The following is a 25,061-nucleotide window of genomic DNA, read 5'->3' as shown; positions in this document are numbered from 1 at the left end:
CTAACTGGCAATGCTCAGAAGTGCACTGAGCTGCAACAGAATGGCATTACATAGACTGCTCCCATGGAATGTGCCAATATTCTGGCAGATTGATTTAGTGCCACATTCACCCCCCTCACACCACCAAAAGGGCCCATGTCAATATGTAAAGTGTTCCATTGCCCAGTAATCATGACCACACAGGCAGACAATGCACTACCCACAACTAAGAATACAGCATCCATGGGACCCGATGACATCCTAGGCTGTGTACTACATGAACTGCAAAATGGAATAAAAAACTCACCTAACTGTCATGTGTAATCATAGCCTCGCATCAGGCCTGGTGCCCACTGAGTGGCACACAGCTGCAGTTATCCCACTCCACAAGGGGAGATCCACAAGGGGGAATGCGTTATCAGGGATGTTTTGAAAGCAAACATTGGCAACCCTCAAACACTGGACCCCACACAGATTGGGCTCATGGAGGCCCAGTCTTGTCCCCTAAAACTGATTGACTGCTTTGACTCAGTCTGCATACCTGTTGAAGAGGGTAAGGCAGTCCACAAAGCCTATGTGGACCTCGCCAAGCCCTTCAACACCATCCCCCAGTCTGGAAACATAGATTAACATACTAATCCAGCCATACATCCCTATGCCACCCACTGCTTTGCCACATGGCTTACTGTCAGAACCCAAACTGTAGGTGTAACTGACTCCAACTCCATCCCTCAGACAAGTGACAAGTGGATTACCTCAGGGTTCAGTCCTGGTGTTTGGCATCTACATCTCTGAAGTACAGGCCAACAGTACGGGACTCTGGCTAACAAAGGTGACAGATGACTGCAATATGGGAGTCATTATGAGCCTGACTGTACTGCATGATATGTTATTGATACCAGCCTGACATCATACAGGTGGGATGGAGTACTGTTAACATCTTGTGCCCTTGCCGTGTAAGGTCCTGGCTATGGGATCTGCAACAGTTGGTAGTGTATTGCAGGGCAGATGTGTTTGGCTGTGGGGGGGGATACCTATTCATGCATGATGTATGTTGTTTGTGATTGTCAACCCCATTAATGGAACATGTGGACATATATGTTTCTGCTATGTTCCCACTTTATCTACAGATGTATGTCCGTATATACCTATATAGCTATATATCTGCTTACATATATATATATATATATATATATATATATATATATATATTTACATATATCAATATGTTGTATCTGTTTAGATATTAATATATTTTCACACACACATACATCTACATGTTGGAATACATTCTCTGTACTGTTGTATGACTGGGCTGGATGATATGTTTGTGAATACAGCAGGGTTATGTATATCAGAGATGGCTTAGAGGTAAATCAATTGGGCTATGGTGTGCAAAGTCCTGGGTTTGAGCCTAGCAGAGGTTGTTTATTTTGTTGTTAGGCAGAACAAGGGCAGATGGATACAGAGTGATTAAGGCACTTTAAAGCAGTTGTACACAGGTTTGCATGGAGGTAAGCACTGCTAAAGTCTGGTTATAGTTTCTTATGCTCAGTTAGCTGCTGAATTGCTTAACCTGTGTAGACATTGCTTAGCTCCACGCAAACCTGCTTACAACTGCTTTAAAGTGCCTTAATCACTATGTATCCAATGGGCCGTGTTCTGCCCAGCAACAAAATAAACAGCTCTTGCAGGGCTCAAGCCTAGGACCCTGCACACCATAGACAAAATGATTCACCACTAAGCCATGCCAGATACAAAGAGGTTTGACGTTTGCAGAAACATATCATCCACTCCAGTCATGCAACAGTACAGAGAATGTATACCAACATCTAGATGTATATGTGTGTACCTATGTTAATATCTATCTAGATACAACATATCTAGATATGTAGATATATATATATATATATATATATATATATATGTATATATTAATTTCTAAAACTATATACATATATATCAATATATATGCACATATATACATGTATAAGCCTACATCAACACATATATGTGTCTACACCTATATGTCTACATATACACAACACTTTACATGTGTATGCAGATATATATCTATGTAGGTGTATACGGACATAGTTATATATATATTAGCAGATGTGTTAATCTATATAGGTATATATGGCCATACATTTGTAGATAGCAATGGCAGATTAACAAATACACATATGTCCACATGCACCTTTAATGGGGATGAGAGGCCCCACACACTATACATCTTGTATGAATAGGCATCCCCCCCACAGCCAAACAAGTGGCTGGCCTTGATGTCACATGTATGGGTATGGCTTTGCACCCCAGCCTCTCAGCTAATTTACATATGTTATCCCTGTATTGTTGACATTGTGATATATAGTAGGGCCACCATAAAAGAAATAAGCAAAACCCCCTGCACATTGCTCGCATGTGTCACTCACTCACAACCATCTCTACACAGGATACGACTTACACACACACACACACACACACACACACACACACACACACACACACACACACACACACACACACACACACACCTGTAATGTTTGAGAGTTGAACCCCTACCTAACTAGTTTATTACACTACAGCACTACGTAATTATAGTACGCGCCACGGACATTACTGGAGTACTTTTTCCCCAAATGTGTATTTCACATTGAATGACATCAGCAAGATTACCAAAGAAGGCCATTTCAACTGTACTGTGAGTGACTAGCCTAAAATGCATTGCTCCCTACACAGACAGTGAGACACACACAAAACATCTGCAACTGACTTGTGGGTATAGAACCCCTGACAAGGTCTATATCACACTACAGCATGGAGCTGTTATAGGTCACACCACAGGGATTACTAGAGAAGTCCTTCCCTAAAGGTGTATTTCACAATGAATGATATCAGCAGGATTGCCAAAGTAAGGTATTTAAAAGGTACTGTGAGCGAGTAGCCTATAATGCATTCCTCCATGCACAGCCATTGGAACACACATAAAACATCCAGAACTTCCATGGGTGGAGATGGAACCCTACCACAGTTCTAGATCACACTACAGCTGTACGCAGTTACAGGACGTGCTACAGAGATTACTGAGCTACAACCTTCCCAGAGGTGGATTTCTAGGTGGGTGACACCAGCAGGCTTGCCAAAGTTGAGTATATGAATTCTAAGGAGTGTGAGTACCCTAAAAAGCATTGCTCTCTACTCAGTCTAAGAGAGTCAGAGACACACGTACACACACACACACACACACACACACACACACACACACACACACAGTTGTCAAGTCTGGGGTTGGAACATCTACCTAACCACTTTATCACATTACAGCAGTACGCAGTTACAGGACGCCCTACAGAGATTACTGGGCTATGATATTCCCAGAGGTGTATTGCTAGGTGAGTGACATCAGCAGCCTTGCCAAAGGTGAGTATATGAATTGTACAGAGTGTGAGTAGCTTAAAAAGCATTTCTCTCTACACAGTCAGAGACAGAGAGACACGCACACAAACTCATACAGTTGCCAAGTCTGGGGTTAGAACTACTACCTAACTAGTTTATCACTACAGCAGTACACATTATGGGATGCACCATGGAGATTACTGAGCTACAGCTCTCCCAAAGGTGTATTTCACATTGGATGACCTCAACAGGCTTGTCATGATACTGCTATGGGGAGGGCGGTGTGTGCATGGGCCATAACCCATTCATGTGGGGGTTGGCATGCCACATGCAGGCACACAAGGGGTTATATGCCACAGACGTGTATTCAGCTACTAGGTGACTACTTCTTTGTACAGTCATGTTGCACAGCTGGCACGTGCACCATATAGCCTGTCATGCTGACAGATACTGGTGGCTTGTATCTGCAGTGAGTGACACCTGCACTTCATGTGTTTGGGACCCTCTGGCTGTGTGCTGGGTGGGACAGGCCCAGATAGCTCCTTGTCACGGTCACCCTCCTCCACATATCTATGTCCATCTACCTTTGGCTTATTATAGTGTGTTGTCCTTACATATATATCTGTATTCCCATTCACTGTGTGTGCAAGGCAGGAGTGGTGCATACCTACGTGTCTGCAATAAGTATTGCAACTACCAGATATGTCTGGTCCACTGGTGTTTGCAGACATGGCCTTCATGTGTTTGTGTGTGAGCATGCCCAGTATGACCTTTTAGTTTGTTGTTGACTAACATTGCCTTCATTTGTCTATGTGTGTGAGCATGCCCAGTATGGCCATCTATATTGCATGTGTGGATCAAGTCCAGGTAGTTTGTACTGCGGTGCTGACCTTTGTGTTGTACGCCGACAGGTAGCATGCTGTGTCTGCAGGGTATACATCGGTCATTTGGCATTGACTGTTGCTACATTTCTGCATAGCGGGGGGGGGCACCTGCCTGTTTCTACATTTCTACACAGGGGTGGGGGGCTACACCTGATTGTTACTATAAGTGTAAGTAGGATGGTGGGGCACACCTGACATGTTTACTCAGTTGCTAGGACTGTACTGGTATGTCGGGTACACCATTTCAGTCTGTGGACGTACCTATCTTGCTGGCTAGAGGCATGCCAGTGTACTACAAATCTTACCTTTCACTACCTACATATTAGTTTCTGACTTCCTAGACTTCACAACTTACATCCAACTGCCTGGCCTGCTGTAGTCTGTCTGTGTAGGCCTCAGGGAGGGGTTACCCATAGGGCTCATTCAGTGGCCATACTGCAGCATTTGTTTGTGTTTGTCTACACCTATCCTGCTGGCTGTGACTGTTGTCGGGTATGTGCCCTCCCAACTGGCATGTGTGAGTCACTTACCTTGTGGGTGTCCCAGTATTGAGGGTGGTGCTGCAGGGCTGCCTATGTCAGATACACATACTACACTCCCTATACATGGTTGAGTACAGGTAGTGTCATGTTTGGCATCCCTTTAACTGTATGTGCGAGTCGGAGAGAGGTGTCATTCCCTGGGTCCCTACTGTGTCAGTGCATGTGCTATGCGTTGCCTCTCTGCCAAGGCCAGGGCATACTGGGCATGTCTCCTTCTGCCTACTGGGGCTGGCTCAAGTTGTTCCTCCTCCGAGTCACTCTGTGCCTGTGCAGGCCTTGAAATTAGACAGTATGATGACCCAGAAGGTAAAACAATAAAGCATAGAACCGAAGCTGTCACAGGAAACAGAAGTTTAATCCACAAGCCACAAACAGTTCACATAAACGCCTCCAAATACACAGTACGTTTTCGTTTCTCCTACTTCATCAGATGTTGGCTGCTTCCAATGCTAACACCTTTTATAGAGCACATTGTTTCAATTAACAAATCAGCTTTGCTAAGCAATCAACTTGTAATTGAGAAAAAGAGAAAAAAGTGCTTTTGTGCTTTTAACCTGATGTTAACATTTTATGTTTTATATGATAAAAATTTAAAGGTGTGTATCAATACATTACTAAATCACATACTCTTATTATAAATAACCATTCACTTTTAAAACTGTGTTAAATTTTGGTAAAATGCATGAATGAATTAAAAAATACTAAATAAGTAAAAAATGAAATGAAACTTTCCTTTGATGAAAGAAATACTTCTGCAAAAACTAATCCATTTAGCACTATCTAGTGGCCATACAAAGATTTTGCAAGGAACAACAAAATAACAAACCATTCCCTTTTCCTTAAAACATAACTTACATAAAGTGAGTTCTAAAAATGCCTACTTTAATATATGCTTGGTCTATAAATACATACATGCTGTTAAAATTAATTTATTACTGTTTGATTAAAAAACTTATTAAAAAACATGTTATTAAAATTGCATTCAAATGAACATTAAATAAAAATTACTTAACAAAAAAGATGTTTAGTAAAAAGTATGTAGAGAATTTATAAAGCATTTAGGACTCTTTATAAGTAAGGTTTGAGCAACTTTCTTGAAATTCCTATTAGACACATATTACAATTTGGCTGATCTTATTTTCAAAAGGGGAGCTATGGAAATATTTTCATTAAGACCAGAGGCTTTGTTTGCCTCTAGTAATAGTTGCCAGTACAGCTCCCTATATTCTATTCTTTCTTCCCATAGCCCTCCCCTTTTATCTATGTCTACTCTCTCAATAACATAAAATGTAAATTGTGCCTCTGGGCATTCCTTAGTATGCTTATATAGTGCATTTGTTTCCTTTTTTACCTGTATGTCATATATATGTTCGTATATTCTCCTTTTTAGCTTTCTTTTTGTTTTTCCAACATAAAAACCTTGGCATGTCTTACACAATGCCAGGTATACCACGCCTTTAGAATCACAATTATTAAAGTCCCTACTTTCTAGCTTTATGTTTCTACTTTCTATAAAAACTTTTTCTTTGTTTATAACATAGGTATATTGCGAACAATGACCACATTTAAATGTTCCCTTCTTTATTCTCCTATTAGGATATTGGATATCTGTATTACCTTCCAATAGTTTTTTGAGGTTATTGGAATTTTTGTATACTACTTTTAAATTACTTTTTGAAATGTTGTCCAAATCAGTGAAAGCTATGAATCTATTCCATTCATTTTCAACTATTTCTCTCACTATCCTTGAACTGGCATTGTACTCTAATACCAATGCATTACTGAAATTCTCATCCACATATTTTGTATTTACTTCCTTCTCAGTAGCATCTATACCCAATATAGGTTTAAATTTACTCTTCCTACCTTCCATCACCTCTATCTCCATCTTTTCTATTTACCAGTCAGGATAACTTATATTCTTAAACATTTTTCTAAGAACATTCACTTCTTCCATAAAATCATCATCATTTGAAGTCATCCTACATGACCTAATATACTGGCCTTTTACTATATTCCTTTTATAATGCATAGGATGAGCACTCTTATAGTGTAGGTAAGAGTTTGAATAGGTCTTTTTCCTATAAACCTTGGACTGAAATGTATTGTCTTTTTTATATATTTCTATGTCCAAGAATTCTAGGGTATCTTCACTCAAGGAATAAGTGAATTCTAAAACATCTGTACTTGTATTTAAAAAATCTATAAATACTGGTACCTGTTCCCTCGGTGCCACCCAAAGAATACAAATGTTATCCAAAAATCTCTTATATTGTATCCAACACCTCTTATATTGTGATTGTAAAACAAATTTCTCTTCCCATTTAGCCAAAACCAGATTCGCATATGTAGGGGCACAGGCTGCCCCCATTGCTACTCCCTTTATCTGGTGAAAGTATTCTCCCTTAAAATAAATGAAGTTATACTTTAGAACCAGATCAATCAACTGCATAATTACTGTACATCCATTATGACTTAAAGTGTTATCTTCAAACACTATTTCTTCCAGTAATTTTAATCCTTGTTCGTGGGGTATGCTGGAAAACAAGTCTACTACATCTATAGTGAAGAATCTTAGATGCTCTTTCCATAAATCCTGTTTTAAACCTCTTAAAAAATCCCAAGAGTCTTTTAATATATTACACCTTTTTACCCATATTGCCTTCAATTTCCCATCTATAAACTTAGCAAGTGGTAAGGTTTTAGATCCTTCAGCCGAAACTACTGGTCGCAAGGGTGGATTCATTTCATCCTTATGTATTTGTGGAATCCCGAACATGGTGGGCATTCTTGGCTTCTCCACTTTTAAGTAACCATATGTCTTACTGTCTATTAAACCATCTACCAATAATTCCTCTAGTACCATATCTCTACGTCTGTACGCTATATTAATTTCATTTATAGACACATTGGAATATTTATCAGGATCCCTCAAAATTTCATTCATTTTCCCCTCATAAGTCATATTGTCCATAAGAACCATTCCGCCACCCTTGTCTGGTTTCATAATTCTTAGATTTTTGTCACCCCTAATTTCTTTTAAGGTCTTGCTTTCAAGTGGGTTCAGGTTATTTTTGTATTTTACCTTATTAAAACTATCCCTAACCCCTCTTTCTATTATATTTCCAAGTTTTTTATCTGGGGATGTAGGGGGGATTAAATACACTTCTCCTAGTCATTCTTGTTGGTTCATATTTAATATTCTGACTAAAAATGGTTTGAAAATTAATTTTTCTAGTAAATTCCTTTACATCCATTAATGTTCTAGCAAGATCTCCTCTGTTCCAAGGCCTTGGCACTAGTGGAGGGCTGTGTGGCCCTGCCCCATGCTGTTCCTGCTGCAGCTGTTTCGGCAGGATCATATTGTGTAGCATGGCACATACAAGGACAATTTGGGTATATGGTAGTTGGTGAGTACTGCAAGGCTCCACCGGATGCGTCCAGGCACCGGAACCATGACTTGAGTATCCCAAACACACGCTCCATTATGATCCGTGTTTGTGCATGTGCCTCATTATGGAGTTCTTGTTCGGCTGTGTGTGCATTTCTGATGGGTGTTATCAGCCATGGCTCCAGTGCGTATCCAGCATCCCCCACTAGGTGAGCATGTGGGATGTCCCCAGTGGCAAATGTTTGGTACAGCTGCGTCAGATGCCAGATGTGGGAATCGTGTTAGCTTCCAGGGCAGCCAGCACACACATTCATTATTATACCCTGGACATCGCACATGACCTGGCAGTTGATGGAGGGGAAGCCCTTGCGGTTGATGTAGACCCTACCCCGCTCACCTGGTGGTGCTTTAATGCATATGTGCATGCATTCTATTGAACCCAGTATCTCAGGGTATTCTGCTATTTGGTGGAAGACACACATATTGCTGACCAACGCCTCACGGGTGATGGGGAAATATACGTGCTCACCGACATGTGCTGACATGGCATCCAGGAACTGGTGGAGTACCCTGGATGCTGATGCCTGTGAAATCCCCCATCATATCCCCAGCTGGCCTTTGGAAGGTACTTGTAGCTAGTATTCTTAGGCCTACACATACCTTGGTATCCACTGGGATGGGTTCCCCTCTGTTAGTTCTGTGTGTGAGGCGTTGGTGGCACAGCTCAACAATTTGCTGTAGGAGGTCCCTGTCCACCCTATAGCGCTGTACTATCTCCAGCTCATGTAGACCTTGGTAGGTTACCCTGGGTCTGTACACTCTTCTCCATCTCCTCACTGTGGGTTGCTCAGCAACATTCACATCCTCACCACCCTCAGCCTCTTGCACATGCTGGTTTATGATAGCAAAAGCAGCCCCTAACATTTTTTCTCTTGCTTTAGTTTTGTAAAATTTCCCCGTCTGTATACACCGGTGGTGCAGAGGTTTTGGGAAAAACAAGGGGGACAGGTGCTTGCTTAGTTTATAGTGGTGTGCTGGGCTGGGCTGATGCTTGTGTAATTGGCTGTTTCTGATACATTTCACCTGTCAGCTAAGCTAGTTCTCCTTGATTACCTTCCTACTGCTGTTTTCCCTTCCCATTGCTTCCCTGTTTAAGCCTGTGTGTGTGCCATGCAAATGGAGTGCTCAAATGTGCACAGCGCTGCTATTTCCTGGTTTAACTTGTTTTTTCTTCCTGTAAGACCCAGTGAACGGCGTGCACACCCGCTTACACTTTCTAAAGAGTGCTAGGCAGTTTGGACACACCTCTAGCTTAGCTGTGCTAAGCTAGGAGCAGTCCCGAACCACGGGGCTCCAATCCACTTACAGTATGCCTGACACCCCCACCCCCCATGATGTCACCTATATCCTAGTCTTGCACTCAGCTATTCATACTCTTACACTCTTGGGACCTGCCTCACACCCTGGGGAAAATGGATTCATTAACCTTTCCCTCATTTGCATAGGATTGCCTGCTAATGCATAGTTACATGTCTCACACTGAGCCTATCCCCTTAGCAACCACTACTCACTGGCCAGGTTGTCTTCTGCCTGCCAGTGACTTGCCTGGCAGAATACTGATTTTAGTTAGAATGCTCGTTTTATGTTTATTTTCTTATTTTCCCCCCGATCCCATTTGCGCACCACTGCCCTATGCTTAAACAGCCTATAAAAGTTGATTTTTTACATTTTTCAAACAGTTTGCAATGCCAATGGCCTTATACTTGGCCATTTGCATGCTTCCTCAATGATATGCAGCCTTTATTTGAAGCTGTCAGAGCTCCGTTCTGGATTTTGCAGAAATGTACTCGGTTACGAACCGAGTACATTTCTGCAGATTGCACTAGTCTTGCATGGACTATTGCAAGATTCCTGGATTGTAAAATCACCTCATTTGCATGGATTTCTCCTGCAAGTTAGGTGATTTGCATACCAGGGCTTAGTCCATGCAAGATTAGTGCTGGAGCTGTCGTGCATGCCCCTGCTGGCTGTTCCTGGATCGCATGGCAGACATATTGCCTACGTGAGCTCCTGCACTCATCTTGCACTCCGTGCAGGCTTTTGAGAATCCGGGGGAAGGTTTTTCATTACCATGCATTCTCAAGGGATATGAAGTCTGAAACTCAGAAATGTCTGTTATTATTTAATGATTTCACTTCTTACTGATTTGCCAGAAAATCACAAACTTTATGAGGAACAGACCAGAAATATAGACTACGTGTGTGTCATGGTGGCCCTGGGCATTTGTTGTCCTAGTTGTTATGCTGATGACTTGTTTTAGCTTCATGTCAACTAGGGTAATCAAAGAAGACATCTGAGTGTCCAGTATTCTGCTAGTCATCCAAAGGCAGGTTACATATACCAGCAGTTCTGTGACTTGTAGATCATAAGATCATAGGATCATAGGAGATTACTAGGATATCAACCCCAAGGTCATTTCAAGCCTAACTGTTTTATCCCAATGTAATACCATAGAAATGTTAGTTAATACCCAAGATTGCATTTAGTAATGACTGCCCATGCCCAGGAGGGTTGTGGGTGTTATTCACGATAAGATGTTATGGTGCCCCATCTACTCATCCAGGTTCATTTTGAACAGTGTCATAGAGGTGCTCTGTTTCACATAAATAGGTAGGCTATTCCAAAGATGTGGCAGGTTGCAAGCCATATTTATGTACCTGGAATGGGTGGCCCTATTTCCATTTGATTTTACGGATATGCAGCAAGTTCATTAGGTTTGGGTCTGAGATTGCTCTATAAGCCAGGCATAAGTCTTCCCTAAGAAGTCTATATGATACAGAGTAAAGTGACAGGGACTTTGTACATCATGTGCTGGAGTACCTTGATCTTCTTTGTTAGAAATATCTGAGATCTGTCCAATTGCTGTAGGTGCTACGTATTGTACATGCCGAACGGAGTGTTATACTCAATTAAAGGCTGGATTAGTGCCAAGTATAGAGGGGATATAATATCTTTTGCTCTCGAGGCAATGCCTTTACTAATCAAGTGTGCTGTGTAGAAAGCCTTCCTTACTACACTACACACGTGGTGGTCAAAGTTAAGGTCGCGGTCAGCTTGCAAATCCAAGTCCCTTACCACTTTGTGGGTACTTAGGGTATTGTTATTGATTTGATAGTGTGAAAGGACATTGTTTATGCCGAAAGGAACGATGATGCATTTCTTTGCAGTCAGTCTGAGGCTTAGACTAAGACATCAGTCGTTGGTCTGCTTAATACCCTCTGGAAATATACTGATATCATTTACAGATTCAATAATTGCACCCAGTTTGCAGTCATCTGCAGATTTGTTCATTCTAAACCCCTTAGTTTTGACATGAACTTCTGAGAAGTATATACCACATAGTAGGGGGCCCGGCACTGACCCCTGTGGCACCCCGCTGGTAACAGGTCTGCTGGTTGATGTGGAGTCACCCACTTTTGATAAGCTTGTGTCTGGTTTGTGAGCCAGTTAGCAACCCATCTTACAATGAAGGGGTTTACATTCAGTTTACTAAGTTTATCGGTAATGCCTGAGTTTGGGATTGTGTCTAAAGCCTTTGACAAATCACACTATGCTGTGTGCACAGATCTACCCTCATCAACGTCCCTGATCACATTTTTGAGAAAATCCACAAGATTTAACAGACAGGATCTGCCCTTGATGAAGCCAAATTGGGTAGGATTCAGGGTTTGAAGGTCACCTATATCCTTATTTACGATGTTCAAAATTATATGTTCTGTGACCTTACAGGTGAGGCTTGTGTGCCCTATGAGTCTGTAATTTCCTTGTTCTGTTGCTAGGCCACCTTTGTGGAGGGGAGTAACTGTTGCTGTTCTCCATTCTGCAGGAACAAAACCTGTCATTGGACTATGATTGAAAAGAGTAAATAATGGTGATGCTATTTCATGTTTCAACCTGTTTAGAATACAGTCTGGGATGCCATCTGGTCCCATAGAGTCTGTTTTTTGCATTGAACAAGGTTTTGACCTGTTCTTCAGATATGTAGTGTGGGGGTGGGGTGTTGAGTTCAAATCTGATATTCATAGACAACGAGCTGGAAGGGGGGGGGTAAACAGAAGGCATCATAAGAGATCTGGGGACACAGGTTGACAGCAGCCTCTCTTTTGACCACCACATTGCCACTGTGGTCAGAAAGTCCTTCTATGTGGCACATCTCATTACTAAGGTTTTGCATCCAGGAAGAAAGAGGTCACTGTCTCCCTCTGCTCTTCCCTCATTAGGCCAATCATCGAATACAATGCCCCATTTGGCATGTACCTCACTAGACAACTGCAGCAACTGGAGTGGCCACAAAAGTACCTCACAAAGATGATCCAAGGCCTTAAACACTTGTCCCAAAAAACTCCAACTATTCTCTGTCTCATATCACCTACTTAGAGGCGATCTCTGCTTAACTTACAAAGCCATGTCTGACCCAGCTCTGTTAGAAATGCTACATCTAAAGAAATCCCAATCCCTCCGCACTACATGCTCCAGAGACCTTAACCTCATTACCACAATCAACAGAACAAGCTGGAGGGGCAGGTTCATAACCCAGAGACTGCCCATGCTATGGAATAGATTTCTCATACATGTCAAGCAGAGTGCCTCACTGGGTCTCTTCAAGAGAAATCTTGCGGAGTAGATGGGAAATAGAAAATTCACCCTGGGGATCACACCAGTGGCTCTACTCGACAGAGGCACTGGGAACTAAGGTCGGGTGGCATGATGCCAGGGTAATTCTATGGGCTCGGCTTGTAAAGGCTCCAGGGCCATTAGCCTAGTACAAACCTATGAACCTATGAATAGATGGAATTTAATGATGTACCATGTATTAGAATATGTCATGCAATGGCCAGATAATAGTTCATGTCTTTTACTCTGGGGAAGTGGAACACGTAAAATCTTAAAGCAAAGAAATGTGCTGCAGACCACCTGCTTGGATTTATACTAAGTAGGAATCTTCTCATACAACTGGTCTAGATCTGATAACTCCTATTACTATGATTACTGTCCATACCTCTCAACTTCTCAGAGCAAGAAATCTGGACAAAACCGTAAATAATGGGGGAACAGAGCCCCCAAAACAGGGCCAGCTTTTAAATATACTGCCCTTACAAACTTAGAAAGTGGATAGAATAGCAAGTTTTACATTAACATGAATTTCTGAAGGATATGAAGTCTGAAACTCAAATATATGTCATTATTTTCTGACTCTACTCCTAAATGATTTCTCAATATTTTGCTAGAAAACCACAGTTTTATGAGAAACAGACCAAAAATATGAGGCAAAAATTTGGACATTCTGTGAAAATCTTGGCAGTTGAGAGGTATGTTACTGTCCTGTATTGATCCAAGAAAGCTGATGACAGATTAGGGGTAGTTGATGAATAATCCCTTAGATGCTGGTGTGGGGAGGGAAAATGGTTAGCATGAGACAGACTAACCTATAAAACAGAAGAGGAAACTTGTAACAAAAATAAGACTTGGAACATTTTGTAAAGCAAGTCAATGCATTCTCCACAATTAAATTACTTAGTTATTTTTCATAAGAGTTATGAAAGCAGTACAGCTATTCAGAACAATTCTGCTATTTCTATAAGTTTTCATTCATTGGAGAACAGTAATGATGGAAGGTTATTATTTCTACATTTAGTTTGCTGTTAAAATCGATGAAACCGAGGATGTTCTACACCATGGACAAGTGCCTGCAGACACTGAGTCATTGAAAGAGTACCTTCAGCGACACTGCTCTCTTAACAAAGGTAAGCTGAATTAATAACAGAATGCAAACCACTGGGTCTGAAATGGATACAGATGGACTTAAAACAAAAGTTTGTAAGTATTCAGAGTAGTTCATGTCTTCCCTTCAGTTGTCGTCCTTTGAGGGCAGCGTGAACTTATCATTTTCCTTGTTGGGCCAGTTTAGAGTTTCCAGTTTACTTACTGCATGTCTTTGGAATGTGAGAAGATGGCAAAAGATGGGGAAAGAAATGACATGAATACAGGAAGGGCATGCAGACTCCATACAGAAGGCACCCCAGCCAAGAACCGAACTGGAGAACCTTTTGTTGTGAGGTGACAATGCTACCTGCTGTCCCTCTGTCCACCCAGTCACTAAAGTAGATTTGATTATTATATTGGTGGTGGTTTAATTGGCCTCATTCATGCTTGCTGCTTGCCTCTTTGGAGGATGTTAATGTATTGGCATTCTCAATGGCACAATGGTCCCGCTTCCCACATTTATCCTTTTAGAATCCACCAAACAGATCTTGACAAAATAACTCAAATAATGATAAGAATGTGTGGGGAAAATTGGAGACCTCTGTAAAAATTCACAAAAACATAGAAGAAAAATACAGATTCAAGTAGCACTGAAGTCACACCACCTGAGAGTATGATTCACCAAGAATCAAGTGCAAAATGCAGCAACATTCATGACCATATTACTAGTGCACCATTGTGTTCTATTATACAGATCCATAGGGGTCCCTATCAGTTGATGGAGTTTTCAGAAATTTGAACTCCATATGGTTGAGATCATATGACTGAGTGTTTGAAAATTCAAAGCTTTTGAATGGAGATTGTGGTACAGCAAGGATCAGGAAATTTACCCTTTTCCTCACTGTAGTGTGATCTCAGAGTTGGTACATATAATTTGCAGGGGGTGTGGGGGATGCAGGTGGGCTTTCTCCCCTACAAACATGTAAAAAAGGTAGATTTTTGTGTTTTTTTGTTTTTTTGATGTTTGAGTTTTCAGAAACTCAATCATATGGTCTCTTCGATATTTTTTCCAGTTTAGAAAAAGTTAGTCATCTGACATAGACCCAGACTGACAAATATATGACTGGACATGAAAACATCAAAGAAACACAATACTGAACATCAAAAGATAATGCTCATAAGACTGAAACTCAATGTCTAAAAAAAACACACAACCCTGTGTTTTTTTTTGCAGAGGTCAAGCCCCCTGCACTTTCAATGTGGGGGGCTGCACTCCTGAACCCATGTTACTTGTATATACCAACTCTGAGACTACACAACAGTGGGGAAAGGGCAAATTCACATTCTCCACTATACCCCACCCTCTCCTGAAATGCTGGTATTCTGCTATCACGAGTATTTGATAGCTTCATCTGGTATTACAGGTGTTTGATATTATGAGTATTTACCTATTTAGATTTCTTCCAGATATATAAATATACATATATATATATATATATATATATATATATATATATATATATATATATATATATATATATATATACATACATACACATACATACATGAGAGAGACTGAGTGCAGAAGATATTGTGGCATAGTGTTTCCCTTGTAAAAGTGTAGTACATGCATGACACATTATGATAAAGACATGAAAGTAGCATGCATAGTCTGTACATTATAGTTGTGATAACCTGTAATAGCACAGTCTAATGTGAATCACCTGGAGAAATTGTGTTATATGAAGGACTTGGAAACCCATAATATCAGAGGGATTTTGAGGCCGGGAGTGGATACTCTTTGTAGAGTCTGACCAGAAGTAGTTGTGGAAAATGCCATGAGACTCACTGAAAGGCAAAGTGGATTCACTCAAGGAATACTATCGGCATTACTGTGGATATATTCAAGGATTTCTACTGCTTTTTCAATTCCTGCATCACAGCCTGCGAGTGCAGAAACATTTTGAGTTAATTACCCCACATGAAAATGAGAGATTTTTTTTATTCTGTGAGTGAACTGCTATATTTTGAAAAACCCGAAGAAACTCAGAGACTCTGGTGCAGGCCAAGACAAATGTGAGTCAGCGCTTAGCTGTTCTTCAGAAAAGTGTGGCTGTTTAGGGACACATAAATATTATTGCCACTGTACTAGCCACCCCAAAGACCACCCCCCTAGTAAAGAAACTGAACATGGATGAAATCGGATTCAATCTGATCAAGATAAACTTTTATCATCACAATTTACAGGGGAAGAAATCAAGGCCTATGTGATAGACTATCAAATAGTAAAAGAGAATTGCTGTCTAGGGCTGGTGTGTCTTCTGAAACTTAGGAAGTAATATTTCATAAGTTAAGCTTTAATTCAAGTAAAACCATAAGAGAACAAATGTCTAATCTAAAACATATATTTTTTTAAACAGACATCTTTATTGAATTATCAATTATGTTATAGGCAAACATACATTTATATAAATGAAAACACACCATATTGACATATTTTCAGTTACAAACATTATACATATTCCATACAGTCATTGTCAGTCAAACATTACAATGCTCATTCATTTCCTGCCTTTCCTTAAACCTCATTCCTCCTCCAAAACATTATTCGGCATGTATTGTTCTCACAATTTCCATTTTTATGTAATTTTCACCTACCCTTTTCTAAATATCCCACTTTTAGTTATTTTATCTCTTTTACTACATTCACTGCTTCTAGTGCGATTGGTTTAAACTTTGATTTCCATTTTCTAAAAATAGTTTTTTTAGCAGCCACCGGAATGAAGCTCAGCAATGCTTTAATATGTATGGGCAATTCTGACTTTGTATCAAAGCTCAAAAAATAATTTCCTTAGTTACACCAATTTGCTCACACAGTATTTCTGACAGAGTAGTATACAAAGAATTTTTGAAGTCTGCCAGCTCATTACACTCCCAAAAATATGTTCCCAATTACCTCTTTTTTTCCCCTTCAAATCTTCAAGCTCTGCAATCTACTTGAGAAAAAAATCTTCTGAGTCTGCTTGGGGTATAAAAACACCTGTACAAATACTTCCAAGCAAAGATCCTAAATCTTCTAGACTTTGTTGCATATTTGGGAGCCATACATATATCTTCCCATTGTTTCTTTGTGAATTGTTTCTCCAGTCTCTCTTCCCAATGTTTTTTATCCTCCTGCTATTGATTCCTATAGTTATCATGCAATGTTTTATATGTCCTAATTATCCTTTTTTTAATAGTAGCTTCTATTCTAGATTGTACTAAAACTCTACCAGCACTGGTCTTTCACTTAGGATTTCCTATTCCTTTCTCTTTGCCCATATTCTGATATCATTCATTGATAGGGAAGGCAATCTCTAGCCTTCAGTCCAGATGAATTCTTTGCCTGTTCCTATTATATTACCTTTTCCATCTTTAGTTATTTTCTACCAGTACCTTGGTTCTTTTGCCAGTTTTCTTCAATAAATATCAGCTCATCTTGCCTTTTCTCTGTACCCCTAACTGCAATCATCCTATTGGCAGAATCTCCTTTCTGTATTCCCATGTTGGCTTAGTTCTTAGAATACGTTATGCTACTTTATGAATACATTCTGCTACTTTATCAATATAATATTCTGTGTGGTTATTGCTATCGTTAAGGATCTGCATCTGAAATCTTCTTGTTTCTTGACCTTCCTCGTTTCATCATCATCATTTTCCACTTTGAATTATAGCTTTCTGTCTGTGCTATGTATAGGAGCCTTAACTGTGTAGATCCAAAATACTCCTTCAGTCAGGTAATTCTAAACCAATTTGTTCTATTAGAAGGATCAGCTTATCCCACTTGACTCTTGCACTCTTCAACTCCCAGATGAAATCCTTCAAGTCTTTATTAATTGCTATCTACAGCTTCTCCTCTAGTTGATAAAAATAAGTCTGACCTGTGTATAAAACTAAAGGGACTAAAAACATTTTTGCTGCATGTATCTTGCTATCCATATCCATAAAACAGAGTTTCCAGTTTCTCAGTTTTGTAATCTTTTGTTTAGTCTCTTCCCACATATCCTTAGCTGCCATAATAGAATCCTTTATAATCCATACTCTTAAGTTCTTCATTTTATCATGTCCCATAAATATGTGCATCACTGAACCAATTCATGTGTGGGTACATAATTTACAGCTATAGCATTTGTTTGTCTTAATTTTGTATCCATGAAATACTTGAAACTGTATCAGAATGTTCTGCAACACGGAAATGTCCTTTTCTGGCTTTATCAGGTACAAAATAATAGCATCTACAAATATAGCCAACTTTTCCTGATTACCATACCAATTATATCCTTGTATTTCTGAATCCCTTATTTTCTTTGTCAATGGTCCTAAATAAAATGCAAATGACAAAGGGAAAATATAACATCCCTGCCTGGTTTCTCTGTTCAAACAGAACTTATTAGAGAGGAACCCTCCCACTTAAATTGTCATCTCTGATCCCTCATATATTCTCCTAATTAACTTTATTATTGTGTCAAGGAATGCAAATACTTCTATTGCCCTCCTTATAAAAACCGCAGCTTACACTTGCAAATGCTATCCCTGCATAAAAACACACCAACAACAATGGTATTTTTTTGCATTCTGCTTCCCTCCGGAACATCATTGTTCTGTTAATATTGTCAAATGGTTACTTGCCCTCCACAGAACCACATTGATCCATATCTATCAGTTTTGGCATCACCTTTACCATTCTTTTAGCCATTATAGACATAAATACTTTATACTTGTGGTGTATAATCGAAAATAGCCTATATCAAGCTGGAACAGAAGGGAAATAGCAGCTGTTGCAGCCTGGATTACATACTTTTTAGTAGATAGTATCATTTCAAAACATATAATTGTTCTTTTTTTTCTTTCAGGGAGGACCATTCCAAGGTGCTATAATACATTTCTTCAAAGGAAGCAGTGAGTCTAAAATTAGTGAGCAGTTCTATTCTGATAAAAGGAAAGTTATACATTCAATAGATCTAATGAAATATACAACTTGAGACATTTCTGTATTTCAAAAATGTTTACCTTTTGATGTAGTTCATCACAATAATAAAATTATTTTTAGCAATGTTACTTTTACTCAGTCACTGTATTGTGAAAGAAGCAGAATATGCAATATATAATTTGTATCAAGGTATGCTAAAACTATTAGTTAGTTTTCCATTAGCCTCATAAATTCATGCTAGTAAAGTTTTTTTGGTAATAAAGTGTAATGCTTGTTATAAATTTCTATGAAACATGCTCATTAATAATCTGAGTTTTCTTTATACATATTGAAGCTATGCAGTAATAATGAACATGGACATTCTGAAGAAGGAGTCTCTATTTGAAATTAGAAGTTCAGTGTATTGCTTTGTGATTTATTTAACTTTTGCTGCCCAAATGTATTTTGTCTTGTAAATTCAGACTAACTTCAAATGTAAAGTATACATGGTAAAAGTGATTTACAGAAAGTTTGACTTTGTTTTTAGTTTGGTTGGCCCAGGAAAATATGATATATTCCATAAAATTGATTCTTTTAAGTTAAATTGCTTTCTTTGAACCTTCCATGCTAGAGTGCTAATTCCACACTCATTATAACTAATTATATAGTAACTGTAATGCTGAAATTAGGGCAGCACAGTGGCACAGCAGATGGTGTTGTCACCTTACAGCAAGACCTTTCCTGGTTCGATTCTCGGCTAGAGTACCTTTTGTTTGGAGTCTGCATGTCCTCCCTGTATTTGCATGGGCTTCCTCTGGGTGCTCTGGTTTCCTCCCACATCCCAAAGACATGAGGTAGGTGGACTGGATACTCTAAGTTGGTCATAGGTGTAAGTGTGTATGAGTGTTTGGTGTGGAAGAACTACTGCGGCAGGGCTAGCCACCCAGCGGTGAAAATGTTGGTTCTAGATGATTGTCACTGTTGAAGTGACACCTTGATCCCATGTGCAAAAGTGGGAAAAAGGTTTGTGGATGGATGTCAGAGTGCAATTCCTGTACAGTATCTGAATAGTTGAACTGGATAATTAAACAAATCATTCTATTTCTCCAAAGTATTGCAACCTCAGAATTAGCATATATGCTTAACAAAAACTACAAATCAAATGCTCAGTTTGTACACTCTATAAGATATGTATACATAATGCCTACATAGTATGTTTCTCTTGCAGTGAAGTTCTGCACAGCTCTTCATTTAGTTTATATTAAGAGTTAACAAGATGACATTTCTACATAATGAGTTGAATGAAATGATGTTTCATTGTTTGGTGGTCTACAATTTAATAGGAATAAGAGGATAGAAAGATGGATGGATGGATAGACAGACAAACAGACAGATAGTGATAGACACACAGATAGAGTTATATGTGTAGATATTAGATATAAATTGCTACATCAACTAGAAGCTTTTGAGAGTAGAGACCCTTGTCAAAGTCTAGTGGTTCACAAACAAAACTTGCCGATAGCAGCCAAGAAGTGCAATAGATATTTTATATTTATTTATTGATTTACATTTTAACAATTTCCTTTTTACCAGGTAAATAGGCTGGACCCCAGACCCTTTTCATCCATGAATCCCATAAGTATAAGAGAGATGAAGCTTCACAATCATGGCCTGTTTTCAGTGGCTTCAATAGCTCAGTGACAAAGCAAAACAAACTTAAACTGCCTTCAATAAACTACCACGATCCACAATAAAGCACCAAATCAGGATCCCAAAAATGATACACACTGTTTATTAAAATCCAAGTTAGTTAAGAGCTTTCATCCAATATAATGGACTTCATCAGAACTGAAGTAAACCTTAAATACTCTACAATATATCGTACCACCTATTAAATAAACTTCCCGGTCCACCAGTGAAATCATGAACCATTACATATTAAATAAGAACCAATTAAATACAAACAATTAAGTAATTACATGCATCACAAGTGATTTTGAAAGACTTTTAAAAAACTTTTTTAAACAAATCTATCCCACGCAATACTAAAAAGACTTCATTACACTAAATTACATCTCATTAACAACTAAAAGATATGTGACATCCCCACTCTGGGCCAGTAATCAAGAGCCTGAGTCTTCACCACTGACACTGGAGAGGGACGTTCACTTGGAACAAAAATGGATGAACCCAGTATTTCCAGATGCAGCTGTCTGCATCAAGCATAATTTCTCTTAAGAGCACAAAAGGAATACACACAGTCCAGGGACTGGACTTCTCTTTCTCTGTCTCCAGGGCCCCAGAGTGACTCCCCACTGGCACAGCTGTAGAGTTAAGTCCTCAGCTGAGTGTCCAAGCCAAGTCCTCCAGCACCTTCTCTGTGAACCCAGTGCTTTGTGTCTCTGCTCCAAGCAGCTGACACACACAATGTTGGAGGTATGATTGGCACACACACACACACACACACACACACACACACACACACACACACACACACACACACACACACACACACACACACACACACACACGCACACCTGGGAAAGCCTGGCACAGATTTACTAGCTATGCCCTCTTCTGTCCAGACTATAAGGTAGTTACACTGCCACCAGACACTCCAAAGCCAGCTACTCTAAACTCTTACAAGGATACCCAATTATACTGAGTGAAATTAATATTAATACAAATGATACTGTTTGACCAATGCAGTAAGGCTTTCAGGAGTGGCCACAGAGTCACCAAATATATATGAGTACTCTCAAAACTTAAAATATTCTCTAAAGGACCAGCCACAATGAAAAGTTTAAATATATTTAATAATAAATAATAAAAGAACATGAAAATAGTACGTGGTTTGCACTCTTGTGGGAGGAGAGGCTGGACTCTGCCCTTCTGAGCTGGGAATTTCTGGTTAAAGGCTTATAGTGCATGCATATCTGAACTGTTTCTTACTGATGTTGGTGCGCCTTGTTTGCTGTGGCATAGACTGGATTCGGGCCTGCTGGATCTAGCTTTGTTTGTGTAACTTGAGCACTAATCCAGACATTCTCTAAAGTATTCAATGGTATTTATTACTGCTTGGTTGTAACTTGATTAAAGTGTAGCTATCATTCAAGTCTTTTGGATTAAGCACTTGGGCTTCAGATCAGTTGTTTTACATTAGGAAGGTTTGTGGCAAGCACTGTGGTGGCAGGACAGGTAGCTTTCATCCTTCTAAGTTGGGAACTGCTGATTGAGAGCCCAGTGTCCAAGTGTATTAGTTCTGGTTTAGGCACTTGGGCTTCAGGCCAGTTATTTTACATTAAGAAGGTTCGTGGTCTGCACTCTTGTGGGAGAAGAGGCTGGACTCTGCCCTTCTGAGCTGGGAATTTCTGGTTAAAGGTTTATAGTGCCTGAATATTTGAACTGTATCTTACTGAAATTGGTACACCTTGTTTGCTCTAGCATAGACTAGATCCAGGCCTGCTGAATCTAGCTTTGTTTATATGCTTGTTGTTTGTTTGCTTGTTATTTCCCTGGAAGCTAATTCCACCTAATACGCAACTTCTTAGCTTCTGTGGATCACTAGTGATATCTGCATTGCTTACTGTACTTATTTCCTTGTTTCACTTGAAAGAAAGTTACTGTTTGTCGTTTTGCATTTAGTTACTTGTAACACATTGCACTCAAGTTACCTGGCACTTGCTCACTAAAGCAATTATATAAGTCAGCACTAAAAATTAAAAGCACTACACCCTCACTCCCCACTGGCCCTTGTTTTCAATTAAGGATTTCCCAATATTATTCTAGCATGTCCAAAGGTCAGTTGTCAATCTCCTCTCCGGTCCAGCTGGTGAATCTGGGAATCTTGAGGCAATGTTATAACTGCCTCATGTACACAGACAACCCTCTCCTCCTCCCACATAACACAAATACTTGAGAGATGCAGCTATTTAGCCAAACTGGAGGCTGAGCTCTCTCAACTCAGGACTGGCAAGACCAGACAGGAGGAGAAGGCAACTACACACACCACAAAACCAGCCTCACATAATGCTACCACTCCACTGAATCAAACACATAAACACACAAAGACATACTCGAGGCTCTGAGTAAAAATTTACCTAAACAGCAGAGGCCTCCAAAGCAGACACCCAAACAACTGCTACCTCAAGACACCCCACAAGCAACACATAAACCACAAAAGCAGTGTGCAAAGCAGTCACAGCCCTTAAGGCCAAATACAACACCAAACATACTTGTCATAGGTGACTCCATAGTCAGACACACTGACGTCCCACTCACCAGGCTGAACAAGGAGAGGGTCACAGTAAGCTGCCTATTGGGGGCTAGAATCCGCCACATAACACAAGCACTCAGGTCACTCCACGGCAAGTACAAATATGACACAGTCATTGTCCATACTGGTGTGAACGACCTGAGACGTACCTCCCTGGACTACATGAAAAGAGACATAGAGGAGCTCTCTGATTATGTAGCCCAGGCAGATATGACCCTAACCCTGAGCAGTATCCTTCCTTCACCAAGAATGATGCCACAATATAGAGACAAGATGATCAGCTTTAACAATTGGCTTAATGTCTGGTGTCATTCAAAGGGGATCCAGTGTCTGTCTGCCTGGGATGACATGCTTGACAAGCCACGCTGCTTCGCAAGGGACGGCTTGCACCTGTCACCCCTGGGATTCCGGATATTGGCTAAGGCTCTTGCCACCCCCATAGTGCCTTTTTAGGCAAGGCTCAAATTCTAAACCTACCACCCTAGAAAACAAAAATGGGAAGAAACTGAGGGTAATGCTGCTCAATGCCAGAAGTCTAAATCTCAAAATGCACGCACTCGAGGCCCTTCTCAGTATGGAGAACATCGATGTCTGTGCTGTAACTGAAACCTGGTTCAAGGCTCCTGAGAGCACCCCGGCACTATTAGGTTTTAACTCATATCATGCGTTCTGGCCCCAAAACCCGGACCACACCACAAAAGGAGGGGGTGTATCCATATTCATAAAGGATACCCACACCTCCAGGTTGGTGGCAACGCACAAGCTTCGAAACCATCCAGGTGCAACTAACCATAGGCAAAACTGCTCTACAAATTGTAGCATGCTACAGGCCATCCTCTCAAACTCAGGAACCCCACACAGCCTTCCTGAAGACACTAGAGGGTATAAATGTATCTCCAAACACCATCATATTGGGTGACTTCAACTACCCGAATATAGACTGGGAACATTACTCAAGCCCTAACTTTCTAGCCCAACGGTTCCTGGAGTTCATAAATTCAAATGCCATGGAACAGCTAGTCACTGTTCCCACGAGAGGAGAAAATATACTAGATCTCATTGTCACAAACATGGGGACAAAATGCTCCACACCGAAGTATATCCCTCTTTGGTGTGATCTGATCATAAACTAATCTCTCTCGTTATCCTCATCCCGCCCCACCCCAAACAAAAGAGACCATAGTGAAGAACTTCTCTAAAGCAAACTTCACACTACTCAAGACTGGTGTGGTATCCTTCAAGGCCCCTGAGCCAGTGGAAACCACAACCCAAGCTGCGGAAGCCCTTACAAATGCCTTCTATGAACACCTCCAGGACTGCATGGATCAGGCAAACCCAAATAAAACCAAGACTCTTTCCACAAAGGGCAAACGTCCAGTCTGGTGGACCCCAGCCATTAACAAACTTTACAATAAGAGGAGAAAGCTATTACATGATAGAACAAAATCCATAAAAGGGAAGTCACCCCTGATCATTATTAGTAAAAATATACGAGCACTCATAAAATCAACTAAGGCCAATTTTGAGAGAAAAATTGCCATGGATTCAAAGGACAATCATAAGGCCTTTTTCAGCTATGTTAGGAACCTGGGTGGAAACTCCCAGATATGCTCAGAATTAGTCCAAATGATACAAAAATCACTGAACCCACAGATATTGCCAACATACTGGCAGACAGGTTCAGTGCAAACTTCACCCCTCTCCCCTAAAGGAGAGATAACTATCCCAGCCGAGTGTAGCCTCCCGGACATCTCAAATGCGCAGGTGAAAGCTGCTCTCTCTAAAGCTAAAAACACAGCATCAATGGGACCGGATGGTGTCCCCGGCTGTGTGCTACATGAGCTAAATGACGAATTAAACCCGCACATAAGGCAGCTGT

The 25,061-nt window shown here is 40.3% G+C and overlaps 1 protein-coding gene across 4 annotated transcripts in view; it reads left to right on the top strand.

Moving 5' to 3' along the window:
* The window catches only part of CCDC141 (coiled-coil domain containing 141), a 2,268,332-nt gene that overhangs the window by 478,796 nt on the left and 1,764,475 nt on the right, over positions 1-25,061 (top strand). For all 4 annotated transcript variants that reach the window (XM_044075309.1, XM_044075306.1, XM_044075307.1 and 1 more), the window contains exon 4: positions 13,891-13,999. In XM_044075309.1, the coding sequence (XP_043931244.1) occupies positions 13,891-13,999 (109 nt within the window). The remainder of the gene's footprint in view (positions 1-13,890; positions 14,000-25,061) is intronic.

This window comes from Protopterus annectens, chromosome 6.part0 (genome assembly GCF_019279795.1).
Source record: "Protopterus annectens isolate FY-2018-M chromosome 6.part0, PAN1.0, whole genome shotgun sequence".
In the NCBI taxonomy this organism is placed as follows: Eukaryota; Metazoa; Chordata; order Ceratodontiformes; family Protopteridae; genus Protopterus; species Protopterus annectens.
This window is presented reverse-complemented; position numbering and strand designations above follow the sequence as displayed.